Genomic DNA, 13,850 nt, shown 5'->3' with positions numbered 1-13,850 from the left:
CCCTCTAATAAGAGAACAAGGGTTCCCAGATCTAACGGCATCAGCACCCACTCGTCACTGGTCATAGAAACTTCAAAATGAACAGTCATGGCTTCCTCCCTTCAGCTCCAAACAGAAGCATGGTTACTTACACAGTGGATGCCCAGTCCCCAAAGCTCCCTCCATCTGCCAGAAGGTGGTTTTTGTCTGGTCCAGGAGGCCCAGGGACAGCTGCAGTCACGGGAGACGGGGAGGAAAGTGAGTCCAGACTGCTGGTAGGGGTGTCCTCCTTAGAAGGGTTAGGATTGTCACCTAGGAGAAAAAAAAGCACAGCACTGAATTTCAAACAAATACTCAGAGAATAAAAAACTCCACTAATAATTATATGGCGTTACTTGATCTATCAAATTATTAAAGTACATTTACAATTCAGCCTTACAGTATCTGGGTGTCCTGTCCTTACATTTTCTTTAATCAAAGATACTTAAAATAAACCATAGATAATACGCAGTGAGGAATGTTTTCCCTACAAGAAAACACAATGATCAAAATCAGATAATGGAAGACAAAAACCACAATGGTGGCCACAATGACTTCCTCATCTATAAGGAGTCCAGGTATAAACCAATGAAATCAAGAATAGCTCAGAGCAGCACACCAGCCTCGTGGAGTCAACCTCTTACTTTCTGGTTAAGTCATTCTCAGTTGCCACTTAACGCATAAGCTAAACAACTCTAAGAGGGCCTTGTCTTCTGAGCTGGTATCTAGGATTATAATTTCTAATACCCCAACATTAAAAGCCCACACAGAGACAAACTTCCATTTCCCTTTGGACATTGCGGGGTGCTACAAGAGTGTTAGTTACGGCTTTTGTGGTAATGGCACAGGATGAATTTGAACTGAAACTAAAAAAAATTTTTAATGAGTTACACAACATGCATTCACAGAGGGCCATTTCATTAAATATGTTTAGTATATTATTTGTACACATTATGGGCTTGGGTAGAAAATGCAGAAGCTCACAAGAGCAGCTATTTCCCTCTACTAGTCTTCTTGCTTTCATGGTACTTACTCCCACCTACCATAAAATGCACCTCATCTGCATCCATCAAGGCTTGGCCCTTTAGCCTAATCCTCAATTTCCATGCAATATTAACTGCTCCAGGCAACCCTGCAGAGGCAGTAATGTTCTGTAAAGATGGCGATGGTCCTAAACTGCTATGGAAGCAGATGTGACACACAGAGAGGTCCATAACCCCTGACATCAACAGCTTCTAGCTGATTAAAGCTTCATGCTTCCCCAGTCCCAGGTCCTAGAAACAGCAAGAATGAATGCCAGCAACAGCAAGGACCTTGCTCCCAAAAAATATCTTAGATGGATTTCGATTCTCCTAAAAATGAAGCACAAGAGAAACTCCAGGTTCTGATTAAGCTAGCTCCCCAGACTCTAATCTTGAAAACTGATTGTGGAAAATAATTCTTATTGACTCCTGACCCAGCTTACAACTAACGGTTAAGCCAGAGAATCTTAGAAATGGAGATCTAGAACAACTGAATCCAAAGCAGCAGGAGTTGGAGACGATGGTCATGGCTGGGAGAAGAAATTGTTTATGGGGGGTACTGGGGATGGGGACACCTGGAGGACCCTGTGCAGAAGATTCTATTAAGGGAGTTTTCTGTATAAGTGCTACGTGCTAACCAATTGTGCCACTGGAGCTCCAAGAAAGAGTTTATTGAACTCTTTCTTTCACAAGTGTGCTCCCAGGGAGGGTGGGGGACACGGCAGAGCAAGAAATGAACCGTATCTCCGCAGGGCGGTTCTCCCTGTCCTGAGTCTCTCTACTTATAAAGTCTAGAAGACTCTGTAATTGCTCTTTCAGTGAAGCCACTTTTTCCACAGCCCTTCACCACAAAAACATTTAGCTAACTGGAGAAATTCTGCTCCAATAGAAGGGCCAATTTTCAGGCAAATGGACCAAAACCCACTGGTAGACCACTGCTATGATTTCCTTTCAATCTATTTTCTTTCTGGGATACAGTCCACTTTGGAACAAACACCACATCATCCCCTGTGCCCAGCAAGCTCAACTCCGTCCAGTTCTTTTCTGCGAAAGGGCCGCGAGGGGCTGCCCTCCAGCTTTCCCAGGGCCCTCCCCGTCTCTCTCAGTTATCATGAGCAATGGCTCCCCTCAAAATTAAGAGAGTCTCAAATGCAACCCCAGCACAGAGTCCAGAGTAAACCCGAATGTTGACCTGGCATGACGGCAGCCCTCAGGGCTCAGCTAGATGTAGCAAACTGTCATCAGTTCTGAAGCAGACAGGATCACCTTCACAGAAGTCAGATGCCAGCAGCTCCCTGGCTGCAGGAGGCTGGACCCAGGCCTTCAGTCCTCCCTGGGCTGCGTGCCCTGACAGCCAGGCAGGGCATGACATGGCAGAAGCAGCACAGGAGAGTCTGGGACCGGTTTATTCCCTGACTCACTCCTACCAAGAGAAACCTGTCAATGAGAAGCAACTTTGGGGAACTGGAGACCAAGGTTTTAATGTTATTTTTGAAAGATGCCTGAAATGTTTTTACAACCAGATACAGCAGATCATTTACACTGCCTCTAATCCTTTTCCCAAGCAGACTGACACAGCACAAATTGTCATTCAACATATTAAATCATATTCTATTAAGAGACTTCTCTCTTCCTTCCTGCCAAACAGTGGCAATCCGAAACCTCAAGTGAAAATAATATTGATAGAAGGGAATGTTGACCCAGGCTGATCAAAGGAGAAGACACCTCACCGACTTTCCAAGTGTATACAGTTCCTTCTTCCTTTACTATTCAAGAATGAGCTTACCTACCTGAGAGAATCACTGAATTTGAGGGAGAATAAATCATCAGGTACGTAAATATAAAATACAACCATTTCTGAAACTTTAGTTCGCCAAAAATCAAATTAGCATTTCTTTTTTTTTTTTAAATAGCATATTCTTTATTTTGCATACTTTAATAGCATTTCTTAACTAGTATGAAAATATACAACTTCTGGAATGAATAAATACATCTATATGAAAATGCACACATATTTTTCCTTATACTTTTATATATTTATATATCTATATTTATACTTACATATGTAAAAACTTATACATATACATATTTTGGAGATAGAGTCTCCCTATGTTGCCCAGGCTGGTCTCGGATTTCTGGGCTCAAGTGATCCTCCTGCCTTGACTTCACAAAGTGTTGGGGTTACAAATGTGAGCCACCACCCCTGGCTGGGAATAAAGATTTTAAATCCCATGGAACTAACTTAAAACTGAGAAATAAAGTCAGAGACACAATTATTTTCCCCTATCATTTCTTCTGAGTGATCACACAATCTCTTCCCTTAGGTGTTACCCTTTTAAGGGCACCTTCAAACAGACAAATCACCACTGGGTAAAAAGGCTTTTCCAGTGAGTGAACAAAAATGGTGCCAAAGGATTTACGAACAGACTCGAAGACACTCATTGGAAAATGAACTACCACCGACAGGAAGAGAAAATGACTTCCTCATAGCAACCACAGATTAATTCCCACAAAGTACTTGCCAACCCCCTCATCTCCTGATTCGGTCCTCCTTTGTCACAACCGTATGCAGTCAACAACTGTGCATTTCACCATCATATACTGGTTTCACAACCTGGTTTTAGGTGCCCATTTCCCTTGTACATTTCGTCAGGGTGGAGACCATGTCTCAGGCTTGGGAAGCCTTAGGGAACACAATGCAGTGCCAGGCCAACCAGGAGTCATCAGGAAGCAGACTGACTGCCGCAAGAAACAGCATGAATAAGGAGAGTCACTGCCTCTAGAAATTGGGAAGAAAAAAAACCCCTGAAGACCCCAACATATTCTCATAAAATCTGCACAGTTTTGGATTCTCATCCTGTCCCCTTCCAAGCCACAAGCACCTCTAATGCACTTTATTCACCCAACTAGCATCTACTGAGCTTCTCCTTATGTACAAAGGCACATCACCGATACTGAATTACACATGCAGAAAAGCAGTCCCTAACCCAAAGATGCCCAGAGTATAAGTCAAAGACAAACAAGGTGGTTTGTGCTGTACCGTGGTTATGTCAAGGAGCTTTGAGGCCCAGAAAAAAGGAATTTTCGCAGTTGCCAGTGTCAAGAGTGAAAGACATGTGGGAGTGCAGCAACGGGAATAGGAAGAAATTATTGCCAGTTTCAAGGAAAAAGCCTCTGGTAGAGAATATATCAAAATCCAAAGAATAGAAACAGGAGAGCATGTGGCCATTTTCAGAGCCACAAGTAATTGCATTTTGTTGAAGAACAGCAGGTGCATGAAATAGGGTAAAGAACTGTGTATCTCATGTAAAGGCATATGAATTTACTCTGCAGACACTGAGTAGGTATTGCAGGGATTAAGCAGGGAAGTGATATGATATGAAGAAAAGCTGCAAAAGATACTCGGTGATGACAGTCATTAGAACTCAGTGAGCAAAGGTGAAGGGTGAGAGAGAAATTTCACATGAGCCTCACGTTCATGGCTTAAGAGCTGGGTATATGGAAGAATCATAAACTGAAATAGGGAATAAAAAAACAAGGAGCATATTGGGTGAGGGAGATAATAAGACCAGTTGTAGGCATGTTGGGTTTGGGGTGTTGATAAAAAATCCGGGTGAAAATATCTAGGGGGAAGTTGGTTATACAACCCTGGCACTCGGAAGAGAAGCCTGGGATAGTTTTATTGATCTGAGAGTCATGCACAGAGAGCTGAAATCACAGCACTGGATGGAGAGAACAAGGAAGAAGATGTGGAAAAGTAAAAGAACCTTGAGGGGTCTTCAGGACAAACAAGCTGGCTTTAAAAAGCGATGCTGTTGTTTTGTTGTTGTTTTAAATACGACGCAGTGTTCCCCTGCAAATATTTAGGAGTCCTGCACAAACATCAATTCTCATAAAAGCTGGACAAAATTGGTCAAGAGGGCATGTCTTTGGTGATAGCAGCTGTATTTCACTCGTAAGTCTGATTTCTTCATGAGCTTGAGCTCATGAAGTGAGCTTTATTTTCAAGTGCTTTATTTTCACAATAGACTAAAATAATCAAAGACTGGCAGAAAATATTTTTGAAGGAAGGCTATAAAGTCTTAACAAATTCCATTAGATAGACAGTATATAAACTCTGTTCTCAGCCCAATATTGCAAAATAATTCATATATTGGTAAACTAAACATGATTAAAAAGAAAATTAAAAATATTTGCAACTCAGTAATAAAAACATTTCACATCAAAATTTGTGAAACATGCCAAAAAATGCCAAATAGAGCTTTATGGCTTTAAAATATTTGTTAGGAAACAAGAAAGGTTCAAAATATTCTTAAGCCATATATAAACAGGTAATTTTCCTAGATATTGGTAGTCAAAGAACAGACATCACTGACTGTTTAAATATTGAAACTAAATTCAATCAATGTCAGGTTGGCTATCAAACTAGAATTTACTGAAATATATTTGATGTCTTTTTAAATTTTAGTACGTTTACTCAATAGGAATTACTTGTATACTATAATTAATACACACGACCTACCCCAAAATAGTGGAAAACTATTATTATTAACTGTTATTTTATTTATTGGATGTAAGATTTTGAGGGAAGAAAAATCTCCAAATCACAGTGAAAATCGATGAGAAAATGTCATCTGACATATAAAAGCTCACTTTAAATACAGAGAAATAAATCTCAAGGCTAATCATCGTGGATGGTACTTAGAGTGGCTTCAAACAAAATTAGATGAATTCTTTCACCAGCAGGGGGCGAGCACAACTGCCCCGATTAACACCCACCTCACGCCCTTCTCCACTTGAGCCTGAATTCATCCTCCTGTCACCCTGCATTTTCTATCTTTTAAATAGGGCCACCCAATAATAACCAATAATTTCTTGGTTCGAGTATTTCAATGGCTTCTTTGCCCAAATGATGTGTCTGCTCTAACGACGCCGTACCCACGAAGGACTAAAGCAACCACAATGTTTCTCGACGTCTGTATTGGAACAGGGCTCAGGAGGTGGGGGAGGAGGTGGGGGGGGGGGTTGATCAAGGATCAACACCTCCAGGAAAAGTCACAGCAGGAGACTGACAGCTTCGAGAAGAAAATCTACAGGAAGAGCCTGAAATGGAGGGGATTATAAAATGCTGCAGTAGGATGAGAGTTTTGTTTGGCTAATTTGTATAAGCCTGTTTAAAACATAATCTCTGAAGTAAGCAGGAGATAGTCATCATGTCCTAATTTCTACCACACGGCAAATACTGTGACAATAAAATCTGCTAACCATAGTGGCCTTTCCTCCTAATGTTACCCAGGATATTCAGGGCAACGAAAAGGAGAGTGGTGTCTAGTGTTAGAAACAGAACTGCCAAACTCATTTCATGTATATTCTGGCATAATTTCTACTCTGCTGGGTCTGGGTTGCTATTATATATCATGCCAAAAAGTAGTACCTAATGCTACACTGAATAATGAAAACTAAAATAAGCCAAAACTTTTATTTTCCTCCCTCAGTTCAAATGCTTTTGGACTTGACGCTGTAAATAAAACCTAATTCTTAACAATGAATGTGGAGGTGACCTATATAAATCAAGCTAAATCTGTCTAGGAGCCGGTGAAAAGCTTCAGCCAACATAGGAGATGGAACCAACAACTGGGTTTTAAGATTGACGAAGATCAAAGGATACAGCTGACATCCACTCTTTAATGATCTGGTGCGTGGAAAGAGTAGAGTGCACCACACTGTTTCCAAAAATGTGGTAATACAGGTCAAAGTATACTACTTAATCACTAAAAAAGGAGACCTCTCAGAATGTCATATTGGATCAGAACAATGACCCACGTAGTAAGGCATTCTGTTTTAAGAAGGACATCCAAAGATGCTCTAGCTGTCCACAGCCTCCTCCTTCCTACCCAAGTCTTAGAAGTACATACATCCACTTGCCTTTAACTATTGGGACGGTAGTTTGTCATAGATAAACATTCAAGTCTTCCAATTCTGAATAAAGGAGCATGACTTCCAGAACAGTTTACAATTTATTATTGCCCCAAAGGCAGGATTACAGTTTTGTCCAGTATTTTGATTTTGCATCTTGTCCTTAGCACTCCATAATTATTAGCTTGTGGAAACTGGGTGATCAGATCTGCAAACTTACTGTAAGACTGAGGGAAACTGAAAAAGATCATTATCAAAGAACATAGAAAAACCACCTTTCCCACCCAACTGGATTATCTAAGGCTGTTTTTTTCCAAGTAGCCCACTCCTTGGTTGTTAAAGAAAACTGAACGGGCTTGTTTCTTCACAGCTTACCCAGAAGCTTAGCTGGACCAAAATGTCACGGTGTTCCAGGACCTCCTCTAGGTAGAAGCTGTAATCTATACATGGAATGACCAGTGCACGAAGAGCAGTCCAAGCAGCATGGCTGAGAAGGGTCAAAGTCAGGTCCAAAACCCAATCAACACCTAACCAGCCAAAGAAAGCCTGGCACTCCCCCTCCATCTTTCCCTATGCTAGTCACCATGTATTAGTGCATTCTCACGGTGCTAATTAAGACATATCCAAGACTGGGTAGTTTATAAAGTAAAGCGATTAACTGACTCATAGTTCAGCATGGCTGGGAGGCCTCAGGAAACTTACAATCATGACAGAAGGAGAGGCAAACACCTCCTTCTTCACATGATGGCAAGAAGAAGTGCCAAGTAAAAGGGAAAAGCCCCCTTATAAGACCACCAGATCTTCTGAGAAGCCATACACTATCACAAGAACAGCATGGAGGCAACCACTCCCACGACACAATTACCTCCCACTGGGTCCTTTCCACAACATGTGAGGATTATGGGAACTACAATTCAAGATGAGATCTGGGTGAGGACACAGCCAAATCGTAACACAACTTCAACTAAAATGGCTCAGGAATTGAGTGAGATAACTTTCCTCATGAAGCACAATCAACAGAGGCACTTACCAGATAAGATCTACAGAAAGAAACAGTCCAAAGCAAGACAAAATTAAAGCTGAGATATTTTTCAGGCCAGATATTATTTATTCTCATCCTCCACAAAACCTAGGCCAGGGAATTCTACCATATTATCTTAAACATTAGTTTTCCTTAACTGAAAAAGTGTACACACACACACACACACACACACACACAGTTCCTATATTAAACAAATTAGAATAGTAAAGACAGGTTACAGAACACTAAGTCTGACTTTAAAACGAAACCTTTTAAATTGCGAATGTACAGGGTATCTTTCTTAAAAAAGCAAATCAACTCTACTCTACCATCCAAAGGAAATTCTTCTTTACTGTCCATAGATTGCACGATTACTGTTTAAAAAAAAAAAAAAAAAAGTCCAGATTCTTTATCAGAAAATCTTAAGACTTACATTAGGGAAAAAAAGGTGAAAGATTAAAATATTAACCCTGCCAACTGCCCATTAAGGGAAGAAGCTAACTGTGTTTCTCAGCAGGGACAGGTGCACTGAGATGCAGGTTATAACTGCCCCCTGGTAGGGAGCTTCCTAAAGTCCCACTTAGCCCAATGCTCAGTTATACTGCAAGCTCAGGTAATGCCATCTTAGGCAGGGGGCAGAGTGACCCCACTCCTCCCATTTCATTTTCCCTCTGAAACAAGGCAAGCCATAATGGGAACCATAACGAAGCCAACTAATGTACAGATGAATAACAGTCAGTTGCTAGGTAATAATTCACTTGGCTAATGTATCTGAAATCGTCTCTAGAAAAAGAAAAATGTGACTTCTCAAGAAAATAGCTTCCTACTCCCCAATCCCAAAAGCATAGAAACAAAACTACAAAAAGATCTGCATTTCCCTCAAAATTTATAGTTCAGGAGTTGCCTTTTCATTTAACATGTCACATTAAGGCATGAAAAGATGATGAAATCGCCATAAACTTAAGAAGATTTTATTTTCTGTTGCCCAAAGATTTAAAGAAATTAAGCATAATGCTTGCTCCAAAAAGCTACTGTGACAGCTAAAATATGCCAAAGTACATGCCAGGAAAGCTGATGAGAGAATCAGCTGTTAAAACCAATCACATGACAAAAAATACAGACCCCATCGTAAAGTTATAGCAACAGCTAATGGGCATCAGGTTACAACTCCAGAAACCACCTCTGCCTCTTGCAAAGGTCGATGGAAATCTGCAGCAATTCAATTATAAAGCAAGTAAGACCAGTTCAGTTGCAATGTCAATCGAAGTCAAAGCAAATTGCTTTGCTCTATAAAGCAAAGAGCATTTTTATGTCATAATCACACTCCTGGGGCATTATTTAAAGACTAAAATATTTGTCTACATAAACAAACAAAAAATAACCATGTGCTATTATTCTTAGGAACCAAAAACTAATCAGATACTTATCAAGCTGTCTTCCATAAACTTTGAGGAAGCTGCCACTTTGACAGCTCAGGAAATGTAGAGCACTGTGCTCAATGCACAACCTCCAGTCCAGCTGACACAATGAGGACTGCCAGACTCTTTGCTTTTCACCTGTCCTCCCCTAGCTATTCTCACCTAAGGAAAAGGAAAGTTCCTTATTATTGATTGCCAGATGGAGGCCAGGCCCAGTGGCTCACACCTGTATTTCCAGCACTTTGAGAGGGTGGGTAGATCACCTGAGGTCAGGAGTTCGAGACCAGCCTGAACAACATGGTGAAACCCCATCTCTATTAAAAATACAAAAGAAAAAAAAAATTAGCCAGACATGGGGGTGGGGGCCTGTAATCCCAGCTACTCAGGAGGCTGAGGCAGGAGAATTGCTTGAACCCGGGAGGTAGAGATTGCAATAAGCCAAGAATCGCACCACTGCACTCCAGCCTGGGCAACAAGAGCAAAACTCTGTCTCAAAACAGAATAATTGCCAGAGGGAGATGCGAGTTACCAATAAACCTAGGTATAATGTGAGACAAAAATAACCAAAAATAAAAGACTAAATCACATTTTATTTGAAAGCATACCAAACATAAAAGCATATCTGAAGCTCTTCTGCTTCAGATATCAGACTCTCAAGAAAATATAAGCTAAAATTATTCAATATTTACCATATATTGGGTGGTTTACATCCATTAATTCAGTTGTTATTGGGAAAAACCATGTCAAAATTTTATTGTCCAAACTTGTGAGGCTTAGAGGGGGATTTGCTGAGAGAAATTTAAACCCAAGTTTGTTTAAATCCAAACTTAACCACAAGCAAATCAATCATTCAATAAAACTCTTTGCTGCCTAAGTATTTCCAGTAATAGGGACCCCCAAAATGCCAGGACAACGTGACCATGAGAGAGCAGCCTGGGCAAAAGGTGAAAGATACGTGAAGTCTAACAGGAAAACACGAGGCAGTAAGAGAAAGTCATTCTCAGTCAGTGTCAATGAAGTCTCTCCGGCCAGCTCATGTTAAAGGGACTCCATTCCCTTTCTTTCCAAAGTCTGCTTCTCATTCTTTTCCCTTCAAAATTTTAAGTGTACACCCGACACACCAAGTATGAAACACAGCTTGCTTCAGAGTTAAGCTGAAACGTTTGTAAACTAAACATATATAAATGTATGTGATATGTACATGTGTATTTATATGTGTGTCTTACAAGTAATACACTACAGACACAAGTAGGAAATACAAATATGTATAAAGAAAATCACCAACTCTTAAACCACTGTTATAACCGATTATTTTTCCAGATATACTTGTATGCTTATAGTACATTTAAATACAAAGTTTTTTCTTTAAAAGTGAGATTATTTTTGAAAGTTCCATTTTAAAACTTTTTTCATTCAAAAGCATACTATACATTAGTTCTATGGAAACATCTTTTATCAGCCCAGGATGGCTAGAAGCCTGTGTGGCAAGTAAGACATATGCATCATCTGTGTTTGGCTGGGCTGAAGAATACAAGGTCCTCTTATGAGTACATCCATTTAACAGAATGAATAGAATACTATACAGCAGTGAAAAAAAGCAGAAAACTCTCTTTGCGCTGACATGAAAAGCAACACAAGTTATACTGTAAATTTTTAAACAAAAAAGGTACAGAACTGACTCTTCAGTGCAGAAGAGAGTAAATAAGAATCCATATTCATATTTGCTTACTGTGATGGTTAATATTGAGTGTTAACTTGACTGGCTTGAAAGATGCAAAGTATTGTTCCTGGGTGTGTCGGTGCAGATGTTGCCAAAGGAGATTAACACCTAATCAGCTGTCAGAGCAGCTAGAATAAGGCTGGCAGAAAAACGTGGAAGGATTTGACTTGCTGAGTCTTCCAGCCTTCATCTTTCTCCCATGCTGGATGCTTCCTGCCCTCGAACGTGAGAGTCCAAGTTCTTCAGGTTTTGGACTCCTAGACTTACACCAGTGGGCTTTAGGCCCTTCGGCCACAGACCGAATGCTCCACTGTCAGCTTCCCTACTTTTGAGGTTTGGGGACTCTTACTGGCTTCCCTGCTCCTCAGCTTGCAGACGGCCTATTATGGGACTTCACCTTGTGATCATGTGAGTCAGTACTCCTTAATAAACTCCCCTTCATATGTACATCTATCCTATCTGTTCTGTCTCTTTAGAGAACCCTAATATACTTATATATAAAGAATTCTAGAAGGATAGTTAAGAAACTATAGGTTTAACCATATAAAACTGGTGACATTCAATCATGTTCGGCATATACCAACAGCAGTTTCACGAGGTACAAACTTGCTAATAACTGATCATCAATCCAATTTACATCTGTACTCAAGTAGAATTTCAGAAACTACAAGTTGAACTACATGAAATTCTCAATGATTACAATGTTTGACCTACAATATATGAGGGGGGAACATTTGAAATTGCTGGTATTAGATAATTTTTTTGACCTACAAGATGGCAATTTTATGTGGCTCAACCCATGAACATGAGTGGTTCAGATCTGGCTTGCAGATGCAGGCACTGAGTCAATGGCATGGAATGGATCTTTCCACTTCGTATCTTCTTATACTTTTTGATTCTTCAAATATGGGAATATATTATTTATTTTATTTTTTTTTAAAGAAGGGCAGAGAAGTAGGAGGAGAAAAACAAAACTAATAGCAAAATCTCATATATTCAGGCAGCATCAAATTCCAAATTGTGTTCACTTTCCAAATTTCTAACAGCCTGTTAAATCATCAGGTACCCGAGATATCCTCACTACAACCAATCCAAGACCAGCTGTTTGTTCATTTAGGTAAGTGGTTGCATAAATGACAACAAGATGCTTTTGCAGTACTTAATATCACTGAAGTAAAATGGGTCACTTCCCTCCCACCTCTCTCATGAAAAACAAACCTGGACTTTTCTCCTGGAGAGCCCAGGCTTGTTACAGTGTTTTATGCCCCACATTTAAAACCACAGTCCTCTCTGGTTCTTCTTTCTCCTTTATCTCCTGATTCAGGACCACAGCTCTGACTCCCTTACAATACTAACCATTTCTTTAATGGAACGACTAAGAAGCATTCGTAAAATTAAAAAACAACACCATTAGAAATGCATAGAGTATCTCTGAAGGGACCCACAAGACAAACGGCAGTGTCTGCTGACTAGGGAAGAGGAGTTCATAGTTGCCCTTATGTGCAGAACTCTAGTAGAGTGATTAAGAACCCAGACCCTGGAATCAGACTGCATGGGTTCCATCCTAGCTTTCACAGAGATGGGTGAGTAACCAGCCTTCTCTATGCCTCAGTTTCCTGAACTATAAAATAGGGATAATAATACTACCCTTAGGATTGTTCTGAATAGTATCTAAGATTAATGAATATTACCAATATTACAGTACTTGGTATATAATATGCTAATATGTAACTGTTCAATGTTACTACTCTCCAAATTTTGTATCATGCTCCTGCTGAACTACTAAACATTTTAACAAAGAGTATACCTTTAAAACAGCCAAGATAATAGAGACTTAATCACTATTTCTCTTAAAGAGAAAAATTAAAAACCATTACCATCATCACATTTCATGCTCAAAAACTTGTGCTGCTGATTTTAAAGATTATGAGCAGATCCAAAATGCCAGCCTCAAAATTCATTTTATTTCCTTGTTGGAGATGGGGTCTGGATGTGTCACCTAGGCTCAGTGGTGCAATCGTGGCTCACCACAGCCCAACCTCCCAGGCCCATGATCTTCCTACCTGGGCCTTCCAAAGTGCTGCAATTACAGAAGCCAGCCACTGAGCCTGGCCCCAAATTTCATTTTAATAGGCTTAAAAGGGTTTTTTTTTTTTTCTTTTTTCAACTAAAGGTGACTGTGTAACCCTTCTTAGTACAGCCTGAGAAGGCAGAAAGGAAGGTAGAATAAACATGCAGAGGGAAACAGGCTGCAAAGATGCAACCCGGAGCTAAGAAAAGCCAACTGGAGACAAATGATAAATACGAGGAGCATTCTCTGGCACTGACTCAGTCTTGCATCATTTCTTTTCCTCAACGGCTTGTAAGAATTCAGTCAGCAAAACTGAACTGGCCACAGGTTTCCTTTGTTATATTAATTGTACACGGCACTCTTAGATCATCGTCATTTAACCATGGGCCATAGAGTTTTCTGAGCAATAGAAGTCACCTGGAATTGACCACACAGAGAAATACCTTCTCCCTCAAGATTTCTGCTCATCTTTCTGGCTATCAGAGAAAACGTTTCAAATCAGTCACTCTTGACAGCCTTAAAATTCCATTTCATTCAGGATAAACAATACTTTGGTTAGTTTGAAAAGATGTTTCTTAGACAGCCCAGCTACCTCCTACGCCACAAGAGTTTCAAAGGGGGCTGTAAAGAGAATGACAGCTGCTTGAATTCAGAACTAGAAATT

At 40.2% G+C, this 13,850-nt stretch overlaps 1 protein-coding gene across 2 annotated transcripts in view; it reads right to left on the bottom strand.

The window, feature by feature from the left end:
- Nucleotides 1-13,850, bottom strand: part of ARHGAP10 (Rho GTPase activating protein 10) — a 334,414-nt gene that overhangs the window by 25,854 nt on the left and 294,710 nt on the right. For both annotated transcript variants that reach the window (XM_017532769.1, XM_017532773.2), the window contains exon 20: nt 132-291. In XM_017532769.1, coding sequence (XP_017388258.1) covers nt 132-291 — 160 coding nt within the window. The remainder of the gene's footprint in view (nt 1-131; nt 292-13,850) is intronic.

Source organism: Cebus imitator, unplaced genomic scaffold (genome assembly GCF_001604975.1).
Source record: "Cebus imitator isolate Cc_AM_T3 unplaced genomic scaffold, Cebus_imitator-1.0 Scaffold4, whole genome shotgun sequence".
Taxonomy (NCBI): Eukaryota; Metazoa; Chordata; class Mammalia; order Primates; family Cebidae; genus Cebus; species Cebus imitator.
The sequence above is the reverse complement of the archived record's forward strand: the minus strand, read 5'-3'. Positions and strand labels throughout refer to the sequence as shown.